This window comes from Oryctolagus cuniculus, chromosome 6, assembly GCF_051225735.1.
Source record: "Oryctolagus cuniculus isolate XC-2025 breed Fujian yellow rabbit chromosome 6, ASM5122573v1, whole genome shotgun sequence".
Lineage (NCBI taxonomy): Eukaryota > Metazoa > Chordata > Mammalia > Lagomorpha > Leporidae > Oryctolagus > Oryctolagus cuniculus.
This window is the reverse complement of record NC_142872.1, coordinates 138,186,095-138,198,179: the sequence shown is the minus strand read 5'-3', so window position 1 is coordinate 138,198,179 and position 12,085 is coordinate 138,186,095. Positions and strand designations below refer to the sequence as shown.

At 35.3% G+C, this 12,085-nt stretch overlaps 1 protein-coding gene across 3 annotated transcripts in view; it reads left to right on the top strand.

Moving 5' to 3' along the window:
• Positions 1–12,085, top strand: part of CSMD3 (CUB and Sushi multiple domains 3) — a 1,281,859-nt gene that overhangs the window by 1,252,083 nt on the left and 17,691 nt on the right. For all 3 annotated transcript variants that reach the window (XM_051844770.3, XM_051844772.3, XM_051844771.3), the window contains 2 exons: positions 544–717; positions 1,640–1,713. In XM_051844770.3, coding sequence (XP_051700730.2) covers positions 544–717; positions 1,640–1,713 — 248 coding nt within the window. The remainder of the gene's footprint in view (positions 1–543; positions 718–1,639; positions 1,714–12,085) is intronic.

The window sequence follows — 12,085 nt, the reverse complement described above, 5'->3', positions numbered from 1 at the left end:
TCAGGTGGCTGTCTTTACTCTTGATAATACATTCGGCAACATCGTGAGGAGAAATGCAATGAGATACTGGGATGTATGCTCTGAGTATTCAGAGTACAGGGAAACAATCTTCTGTTGTGATTTGTGTAAAGGGTAATGTAATCTAAGGAGTCCAACTTGCAACACTCTGGGTTGATTCTTCTTGAAGGAGTCACTGTGAATCATATGCCTTGTCAGGGGTATATTTCAGCTTTCTAGATTATAAATACATATTATATAGTGTGATTCTCAATGATATAAAGCAACAAAATATTTTAAAATGTATTTGTGAAGGTAGCCTGCAAAGTGGAAAATACCTGTATCATGCTAATTTTTCAACAATTTACAGATTTTTTATTCAATAGATGTTGTAGTTACAAACTAAAACAATAAAATTTAAAGATATAGATTATCATGGGTTATATGTTACTTTGGTGTAATATATGAATTCATTGTCACAGTTTTTCTAAATTATTTACAATGCTAAATCCTAAATCTTTGCTGTTTCTTTCTTTTCACTTTCAGCCAAGTTTTGTGGTGACCCAGGTATACCCGCCCAAGGAAAACGAGAAGGCAAAAGCTTTATATACCAGTCAGAGGTTTCATTCAACTGCAATTCTCCCTTTATATTAGTGGGATCAAGCACCAGAATATGCCAAGCAGATGGCACTTGGAGTGGCTCATCACCTCACTGCATTGGTAATGTTAATGAAAGGTTGATGATGCCCAGTATGTTTGGAATTAATAGAAAGTAGTGACATTCAGTGGTGTTTCTTTATACCATCAACCTTACTTGGCTAATTAAGAAATCAAAGAAAAAAAAAGCAATTAGAAGGTTTGGAAAATGAGTATTGGTAGAATATATGACATTATTTTTAGCATTTTAACTTCCAGAAGAAACACTTCAGAATATTTTTTTGCATATTAGTAAAATGAAAAGAAAAAGGCCTTTGCATTGGTGGCATTATTAAGAACTGTCATTTATTTCTATCTTAATAATTAACATAAGATATTCATGTACATAGAAACTGGCTTCAAGGATACATGAAAACATGCATTGGTTTAAAAATGTTTATAAGGACATTCCTAGCATCAAATGCCTCATTTAATAAATGATCAAATAGACTGTCATACAAATAAACCAACTCTATAACAAACAAATAAACAGACTATCAGTCCTACCATTCTTATATCTGGATTTCCTGCAAATGTTAGTGAAATCTAAATCACTAAATCTTGTTTCTCATGAAAAGTCTGAGTTTTTGAGGGGAATATTATCTTGTATTAAATCACAATTTAGCAAGATCCTTGGCCAAATGTCTTCGCTTATGAATTTCTTTCATACATTTTATTTTTCTTTAACTTTGTGTACCTAGGGTTAATTAGATGTTATGTAAAAGGTTTCAAATTTCAAGACTTGTGTAACTCATATCAAATATAATCTACTGAATTCTTGCTTCAAGAATAATAGGCTTCTGCCCATGGAGAGATGCTATTAGATTTATATTCTTTCTTATTACCAAGGGTACTTTCAAAAAATATCAGATGATTTAAAAATTTTTGACAGGCATTGAGCTATGATAAAATTAAAGGGATATTATGTTTTTAATCTCCTCTTTAGAACCTACCCGCACCTCCTGTGAAAATCCTGGTGTGCCTCGGCATGGATCACAGAACAATACATTCGGATTTCAAGTGGGTACTTTAATGAGATATTTCCATTTAGTGTAAAACTAAGTCAGAATTCTTTGGTTCCTGTGCTTGCAACCTTTATAACATAAGGAGAAAAAAGTCACAATTTTATCTGCATTCATAAACACAGGAGAAAACAATAATATGCAACAAAGGATTGGAAATAAAATAAAATAAATAAGGAAAAGAAAAATATGCTTCAAGAAGAATTCCTAGCTGAACATAAGAATACAAATGACAGAAAATGCAGAGATAGATGTAGTACAGATTGTATAACAGGAATAAGAGTAAGTGAGGGAATAAAGGAATATTCCATATAGAAATGTGTAGAAGGTAATGAGGAAAATTAAGGATGAAATAAGCTATAAAATAGACTCTGAGACAGCAAATATATAAATAATACAGTTAGTCAATAAGGAAATTATAATATATAATTTTAAAATATTTTTAAGCATTTTAACATTGATGTGAGGAATTTTTGTAAAATAATTTAACCATACCTATTATGCAACACATAGCTGGATTGTTATATTAGAATCTTTAGCATACCCAGTCATGTGTAGATGCTTTCTTCTTCTCTGTTTTTCCTATTTAGATTTTATGTAGAGAATCACCAAGTTTTCTTTTGCAGAGGTTTTAGGGGAGCCAAAGTGTTTACTGATTCTGAAAGGCAATAGCCAATGTACACATTACCCCATTACCTGTGTTGCAAGGTTTTAAAAATCGTGCTATTCTGAGTGAAAGTCAGTGTGAACCTGAAGAACATCCATTTCTAAAGAAAGGGCTCATCTAAGGCGCCATATTTTTGTTGCTAAAAATAGTTTCCATTTATCCACAGTTCAGCCACAGCATGAACCTTGATTTGATAGTGTTCCAATTCTGGTTTGCTTGACTCCTCTCCAGATAATATAAAGGTGTAAAACTATGTCTCAGTCCATATCAGCTGTCAACGTTTTTAGAAACCTTTGCCTTCATACAGCCATAAAATGTTTTATTAATTGATATAAAATCTGAATATGAGCAAATATTTATGCAGCATTGTCCTTATATGATATAGAAATTGAAATATGTGGCATGTTTTGATCACAGATCAAATTGTTGACACTATCCAGAGAGAATACAACTCTTGATATTAGTGTCTGAGCAATTAACTCAGGATGAAAAAAAGAATATGTGTTTTTTCTAGTAAATATTCTTTGAGATAATCAAAAGGAAACTATTGAATTTAGCATAATCATTTAACAGAATTTTAGAATCATTAACTGCTTTTTAAGTATTTTTAATTAATGAAAAATGTTATTATAAAATTGATATAACCCTATAATCATATTATTTAGGTTAATAAACATTTATTGAATCATTATATTCTTAATGATAATAATGATATAGACTAGGTTTCTAATATGATAAAGCCTCCTATTACATCCCATTATGTTGATCTTTATTCAAAGTTAAAATATACAAAGGATGTTTAATTAGGGACATCAACTGTCACACAAGCACATGGCAGATATGCATATCTAGAGCCAACACTGTGAAAAAGTAATTATAGCTAATGTCAATTTATCAGTGGATTCCAAATGCATATACTCAAATACAAACATATATTTTTGGAAAATATTATTTATTTATTTATTTATTTGAAAGGCAGCGCTACAGGGATGGAGAGGACTTGCATCTACTGCATCACTCCCCAAATGACCTCAGTGGCCAGAGCTGGACTAGGCCAAAGCCAGGCACCTGAAACTCCATCAGGTCTCCAACATGGGTGTCAGGGTCCCAAACTTTTGAGCCATCTTCCTCTGATTTTCTGCAAACATTAGCAGGGAGCTGGATTAGAGGTGGACTAGCTGGGACTCGAACCAGCTCTCCTATGGGACGACCGTGTTGCAGACAGTGACTTAACCCGCTGTACCACTGTGCTGGCCCTCAAAAGGCATGTTTAGGAGTGGAGAAAAACTTGCTGTAACAGAAACTATTTTGAGCTAATATAAAACTAAAGGCATTGCAGACTGAGTGTGGGTATGTCTGAGACTCCAATAAAAAAGAATTCAGGCGAGATGCAGCAAACCTAAAATCTAGGCATTGGACAGCATCACTCAGTCTTTTCTACAATATTCTGTGTACATATTTCACTTTTCCTTTCTGCAGATTGACCATATAAGCAAAGGCTGCGTCATTTCTATTTATATCTCAGCCATAAACAGAAAGTGATGTTTCAATCTCAATTCCAAATTTCCAAAGAGAGAAACAGAATGTCCCAACTTTCATATTTATTCTGGTCATTGATCATGTTGCTGAAGTGAGTTATGAAGTAAAATCACAGCCGTAGGAAACTCGCTCTGGAAGGGGCAAGAGTAAGTTATGAGTTGCCTCAAGTACTGAAGTCATTTTCTAAATTTCCTCTTTAATGTAGTTGCTTATTTACTCTATTTTCCTGTTTAGCTTTATATAGTAGATGTTTTGGATATAGATATCCAAATTATTAACCTACAAAAATACATCGCCTGCTGCTAGGGGTGATGAAAACTGTTACTGAAAAGAAAGTTCTATACATAATTTCTCTTCTTATGTAAAATATTGTAAATTGAAATAATATTTTTGGTAAAAATTGATTGATAGTGAAGGGAATAGCTGTCAAAATGATTGATATAAAATGTAGGTTAGTTTTGGAGTATGTTTCAAGCACCCATATATCATTAACTGCTATATCACTCTTTATATTGAGCTCTGGAAAGTGGGGTATAGATAGTTAGATCTAGTGCTTGTTACACAGAGTTATCATACAAATGAATTTCTTAAAAAATTTCACTCTATAGACTTTTAACACCCAGACACAATGTTTAAATAGCCATAAAACATTTAACTCTTACCAGAACAACCATGGTGAATGCACATGATTTCCGGTTTATAACTGAAATGTACCCCTAAGTACATTGAAAGAAGGATAAGTTAATTAATGTATTATTACCTTAATGATGAGTATGATGACATGAATTATAACAGCAAAAATCTCCAAACATACATTTAGCAATTAAAGCTCATTATTACTTCTGAATTCAAACTCATAAAATTCAACTTTTCTTAAACAAAGGAAGCTCATCAACAAAGTTCTTACTTAGTGAAAATCTCTTGCATGTTGTCTTAGGCATCTGATTTATCCCTTCATTTTTATGATCTTTGCCTGTCTACTTCAATTTTATTAATCATTTTATTAAGATTTATTTATTTATTTGAAAGGCAGAATTACAGAGAGGGGGTGGGGAGGGGAAGGAAAGACAGAGAGATTTTCCATCTGAAGTTCACTTCCCAAATGACCTCAACAACAGAGGTTGGGCCAGGTTTTAAGCCAGGATCCAGGAGCTTCTTCTGGGTCTCCCATTGGATGCAGGGATGCAAACACTTGGGCCATCTTCCACTGTCTTTCCAGGCCCATTAGCAAGAGGATGTTGGTACGGAAATGAAGTAGCTGGGATTCAAACTAGTGCAGATATCGAATGCCACTGCTTAACCAAGCTGCACCAGAAGGCTGGCCCCAACTTTATGAAGTTGCCTGCTTTTTCTTTGAAGATACATCAGTTTTTCTTGGATAAGTGTTTAGTAAATGCTCGTAAAATAATACATAAAATAGTTGTTTAAAAATATATTACAGGGGCCGGCTCTGTGGCATAGTGGGTAAAGCCACCGCCTGCAATGCCGGCATCCCATATGGGCGCCAGTTCGAGTCTTGGCTGCTCCATTTCTGATCCAGTTCTCTGCTATGGCCTGGGAAAGCAGTAGAAGATGTTCCAAGTCCTTGGGACTCTGAATCTGTGTGGGAGACCCAGAAGAAACTCCTGGCTCCTGGCTTCAGATCAGTACAGCTCTGGCCATTGCAGCCAATTGGGGAGTGAACCAGTGGCTGGAAGACTTCTCTCTCTCTCTCTCTCTCTCTCTCTGCCTCTCCTTCTCTCTGTGTAATACTGACATTCAAATAATAAATATTAAAAAAAATTATGGAGGAAAATTATATAAATATTTGAAGCCATAAGTATGTATAATACATATATATTCCAAGTTTTGAAGAACTATGCTAGATATTCCAGTTAAATAATTACATGATGTTAAAATCCAGATCTGGAAAATATGATACTTTGTGAAATAAACCAGTCCCAAAAGGACAAATACCATCTGTTCTCCCTGATCTGTGATAACAGAGCACCAAAAAGGCAATCTGTACAAGTGAAATTGACACTTTGGGAAGCAATGACTTAAACTGCCCTTGTCTTGACTGTTGAGGAGCAGTTGTTTTATTTTTTTTCATACTATTTGTTGAATTCTTTATTTAACATAGAGTTAATCAAATGTGTATAAACTCAGTTGAAAATAGATCTTAGCAAAAAAGAGGGAGGAGGAAAGGGGTGGGAATATTCGTGGGAAGGCGGGCATGGTGGGAAGAATCACCATGTTCCTGAAGTTGTAATTATGAAGTGTGAAGCTGTACAGTTCTGCATACATTCCTACAGACTTACTTCTAAGGGTACTGTTTAAAAACTTACAGTGGGATTCCCAAACCCCTTAAGCTGGGTAATAAAAATACAAGTGTTAAAGTGATCATATGGATAGGATTAAGTGGTAAAGTGATCATATAGATAAGACTAAGGGTCTGGAAATAATAATAGACAGAATTAAAAAGGAGTGAATGCTCCAACATGGGAAGTAGTCCACACAGAAGACTCAGAATGACAATTGCTTTAAATAGCACTCTGACCTCAGAATCAGCCCTTATGGTATTCTGGTCTGACCGAAAAGCCCATGAGAGCATTTCAAGCATGGAAAGCCAAGGTACTGTGGCAAAAAATATCCTACATTAAGGACCTCAGTGGGTGAAATCCCAGTGGAAAGAAGTGGTCATCAGAAAAGGAAGTACTTCGCTCTGAAGGGAGGAGAGAACTTCCGCTTTGCTTATGGCCTTGTCTAAATACTGATGGAGTTTGTGGATTTAAAAGGCTTCTGTAGACTAGACAGCTCATGTAAATAGCCTTAGTTGATTACTGAAAGAATACGTAGTATGTTAATTGTTAGGAACAGGAATCACTTTGCACTAGCTTCCCATGCAGGACCTCTGACTCAAAGAGTTGTAGTATGAGCATTAACAGTAAAACTTGTTCTCAAAGATTTGTTTTGTTTTAGGGTGTTAAGTGGAGGATTTTCTTATGTAGCATAAGGTGTTTCTTTAATTAATGATGAAATTCATTCTCAAGGTCTTACTTTCTTTTAATGTATTAAATGGAGGATATTCTTATGTCCCATAATTATAGTTATATCTGAGCACTCGCAAAAGATGTATCCTTCTTGAGTGCTTCTTTAAAGTTAATCAAGTTTAAAAAAAATAAAAACGAAATTAATTTCAAGAAGCAATGACTTTGAACAGCCCTTGTCTTCACTGTTGAGGAATAGTTTTTTTTTTTCTTTTTTGTGCAAATTGCTGAACTCTTTACTTATTATAGAGTTTGTCTTCTGTGTATAAAGTTAATTGAAAATGGATCTTTGTGGAGACTGGGACCAGGAATGGGAGAGGGAGAAGGAGGGGTGGGAGATTGGGTGGGAGGATGGGTTTGGTGGGAAGAATCACTATATTCCTAAAGTTGTACTTATGAAATACATGATGTTTGTATTCCTTAACTAAAATGTTTCTTTGGAAAAAAAAAAAAAAAAAAAAGAACAGATACAAGGGGCTGACACTCTGGCTTTGCAGGCTAAGCCTCGCCCTGCAGCTCCGGCATCCCCTGTGGGCATCAGTTTGTGTCCTGGCTGCTCCTCTTCTGATCCAGCTCTCTGCTCATGGCCTGGGAAAGCAGTGGGAGATGGCACAGGTGCTTGGGCCCCTGCACCCATGTGACAGACCCGGAAGAAGCTCCTGGATCCTGGCTTTGGATTGACTCAGCTTTGGATGCTGCCATTTGGGGAGTGAACCAGCAGATGGAAGACCTTTCTCTCCATCTCTCCCTCTCTCTGTCTGTGACTGTAACTCTCAAATAAATAAATAAAATCCTAAAAAATATAAATTATTGGAATGATGAAAATTCCAGCAAGCTAAGTCATTTGTTTTAAAATTTCATGAAAACTAAAGAGAGATATTAAGTATCTATCCTAAATGTATGAAGAATATCTATTAATTCTGTGATTTGTTGAAAAAATCAAGATCTAAGAACTAAGACAAAACATTCAAAATAGAGTAAAGAGTTAAGGAGGATAATGATATTCACTAATTAATTAATTTAATTAATTAGAATTAATTAATACAAATAATTAAAATTATTTTTTTAAAAAAGATTTATTCATTTATTTGAAGGAACTGCAGAGAGAGCATGTGAAAGAGAGACAGCAAGATCATCCATCCATTGGTCTACTTCCTAAATGGCCACAACAGTCAGAGCTGAGCTGGTCCAAACCCAAGAGCCAGGAGTTTCTTCCTGGTCTCCCATGTGTGTGCAGGGGCCCAAAGACCTGGGTCATCCTCTGTTGCACTCCCAGCAGGGAACTGGATCAGTAGTGGGAGCAGCCAGGAACTCAAACCAATACCCACATGGGATGCTGGCATCACAGGTGGCGGCTTTACCCAATAGGCCACAGCACCAGCCTTCGTGTCTTGAAATCCTGTACTGCATTTTACATAACGTGTTAATTTATTTTTAGGAATTATTTATTTATGCAAAAGCCATGGTTACAGAGAAAGAGAGAAAGATTTTTCATCCATTAATTCACTCCCAGGTTGGCAGTGACAAGCTGGGCTGATTTCAAGAGCCATAAACTTCATTTAGGTTTCCCAAGTGGGTAGTAGGGACCCAAGCACTTGTACCACTTCTGCTGCTTTTCCCAGTCCATTCACAGGGAGCTGGGTCAGAAATGGAGCTGCTGGGGATGCTAATGTCGCAGAAGGCAGGTGTACATGCTACACCACAACACTGGCCCCAACAGCCTAATTTGAATCAATTTAAAGTGATTTTCACTTAAATGTTGATTGTTGTTGATACTTGATGTTAATTATTTTAAATTACTGATAGAAAAAACTTCTTAATATTAATTTTCACAATGCATATAATTATTTGTACTGAGCACTTTATTAGTAAATATTAGTGAAAATTGCTTGTTAAATGAATTTTATCTTTCTTTAGAATTTTTAAAAAAGATTTATTTTATTTATTTGAGAGACAGAGTTAGAGAGAAAGGTAGACAGAGAGAGAGACACATCTTCTATCAACTGGCTCATCCAAAATGGCTCCAGCAACCCGTATCTGGGCCAATCTGAAGCCAGGAGCCAGGAGCTTCTTCTTGGTCTCCCACATTGGTGCTGGGGGCCTTGCAATAGAGTCATCCACCACTCTTTCCCAAGCCATTAGTAGGGAGCTGAATCAGAAGTGGAACAGCTGGGACTCAAACTGGCACCCACATGGGATGCTGGCACCATAGGCTGGGACTTTAATCAGCTGCACCACAATGCTGGCTCTGTCCTTAGAATTTTTATAATTGGGTAATGTAATTTTTATATCTTTACTTTTTAGAATTAAATTGTATTATGTATGCTAATTGTTATTTCGAGTCAGATCAATCAATAGAGATAGAGACTTATGGATAGATAGGATGGAGACTTATGTAAAATATATTATTAAGTAAACATTATTGACAAATTCTTTACTAATGCACTCATATTTAGAGAAAATATTTGGAGATGACTTTGGCTAAACAAATTCTGAATTCTGAAATTACTAAATTTGCATCATTCTCCTTACATTAGATATTTGATGTAGATATTTGTGATTCTAACAAAAATCTTAATGGTAATGATACATAGAAAATCTTTAAGAAGATTTTTAAAGATTTATTTATTTCTTTAAAGAATTACTGAGAAAGAGGGAAAGATCTTCCTTCCACTGGCTTACTTCCCAAATATCCACAATAGCTGGGGCTGGGACAAGCCGAAGCCAGGAGCCTGGAATTCCATCCTGGCCTCCCATGTGCGTGTAGTGGCCCAAGCATTTGGGCCATCTTTTGGTGCTTTCCCAGTTGCATTAACAGGAAGATGGATCGGACGCAAAGTAGCTGGGACTTGAACTGGCACTTCAATATGGGATGCTAGTGTTCTAAGTGGCAGCCTAACTCATTGCATGGCCCCCTTAAATAAATTTAAATTCTACAGTGTCTGGTTAATACTTAAAGCAATGGTTATTGTGACTTCAGAACATTTACAATTGGGGGGATCTTATAGTAAAAAGACAAAATTTTATTTAATCCAGCATTTTCTCTTATCTGATTAATGTAAAGATTTGATGAAATAACCCCAATTTACCCTTTAAGGAGTAACAGAATGATTTAAATTTATCGAAAGTAGCACGTGACATAACTTCACTTTGTTTAGTAAAATAGTCTTAAGTTTAATAGTCAAATAATTTTATGTTAAATAATTAGAATTTCTTCCTTTATCCAACATTTTCTAAGCTCTGAGTGCACAAGGGTGAAAACACACAGTCTGGCGAAAACAAACTAATATTTTGGAGCTGTATGGGTCAGTTGGAATGGATGATTTCATAGAATAACTGCAAGTTGTTAAGGAAATACACAAAAAAGATATTTTTCCTAATTTGTTGCTCCTGGGAAAGTTTTCTAGCGATGATGTTTTCGCCAAATCTTTTAGTGTAAGAACTAGGAAAGAAAGTTAGGAGAAGCATCTCATGTGGAAATAACTGCATAAAAATAGCCATGCATTCTGGGGATCCAAAGTTCAAGATTACTTGAGCACAATGTATATACGTGTTAAATGGTTAATAATGACGCTACAGAGATGGTCAGTGGTCAGGTTATGGAGGTCAGTGTAACTTTATCCTAACAGCTGAAAAACCTTTAATAATATGGAACTTTGTTGGAAAAGTGGTTTTGAGATCTGCTCCAGATCTACAAAGTTAGAAACTCTGGTGAGGGGGCTCAGCTGTCTGTTTGGATAAGATGTTCCTGGTAACTGTGATGCTAAAGTTTGAGAACCAAAGCCTCTAAGGAAAGATGTTGAGGACTAAGACTGGATATGTAAGTGGGGATGGACAGAAGGGGACTACATGAGAAAGACTTGGAGGTGCCATTGTCAGTATTTGGTGGTGAATTGAATGAGAAGAATATAAATTGGTAAAATATGTCATGATCAACAAAAATCTAATTTATCTTAAGTTGGATATTGTAGAACCAGTTTTACTAAAGAACAGAATTGAAAACTGTATATAATCAATCAAATAAACCAAAATCTGTTATGCCATATTGCACAACTTGAGCGAATATGTAAATTGTCTATTCTGAAGCACAGTTCAGGGGACTCATAACAAATACTGTCTCTGTGGTGGCTCTTGGAGTCAGTCAATACAGTAACATTGGGGCATCAAGAGGTAGTCTTCAGAGTCTAAAGTGAAAAGTGACAGATCATTAGATAACTAGAAGGATAAAGGTTGTCCTAAGACATTGATTATTGAAATTGAATAGTTCTTGTATAAAATAGTTTTGGATAGTAATGACTATAAGATAAATGATGATATTTAGCTAGTCAAAGATCCAAGTGGAACCACTGTATCAGATTACATCACATTAGTCAGTCTCATGTGCCTTTGGCTGGTGGTAGTAGACTAACAGGAAGGCAGAAAACAGGGTCTGACTAACAAGTATGAAAATAGTGATGTGCCTTCTCAGATACAATTTGCTAGGGAAGCCTTTAGTAGCAGACCTAACTATTTCTTATCTTGTCTTCCACCATTAATATTTAGTAAATTTTGCTGATTTTTCCTAGTAATATATTTTGACTATATGACTTCCTTCCCAGACTTAATGTCTCAAATTAATCCAGCTCTTTGTACTTTAATCTCAAATGATAGTGGTCAGCTTCATAAACAGAATAACTGATCTTCATTCTTTCAAATACTGTTGCCTGCTAGTTGAGGCTCCTCAGAAACTGATTCTTACTTAGGTGCCCAATTTATAACTATTATAACTAGCTGTAAGTTATTACAACTAGAATTTATTTAAAATCTATGTGCTCTTCCAGGGTATTTAATTTAATCCTTAAAACAAATCTCAAGACAAAAACAATATGATTTATACATGAGAACCAAAGTCTCAAAGAGGCAATATGACTTAATAAAATAAAGCCACGTCTAGAATTAAAACCACATATACATTACTCTAAGGTCTGCTAATTTATTTCCTATGCCCCATTGCATCCCACTTTATCTACCCCTTAGCTTCCCTGTTCACTTTTTGAATTATACATGCCAATCTATCAAATGTACTTTTTTTATAAAACATGATGCATATTTTAAGTCACATAGGATTTTTCATCATGTTCTTATCTTCTCTACTT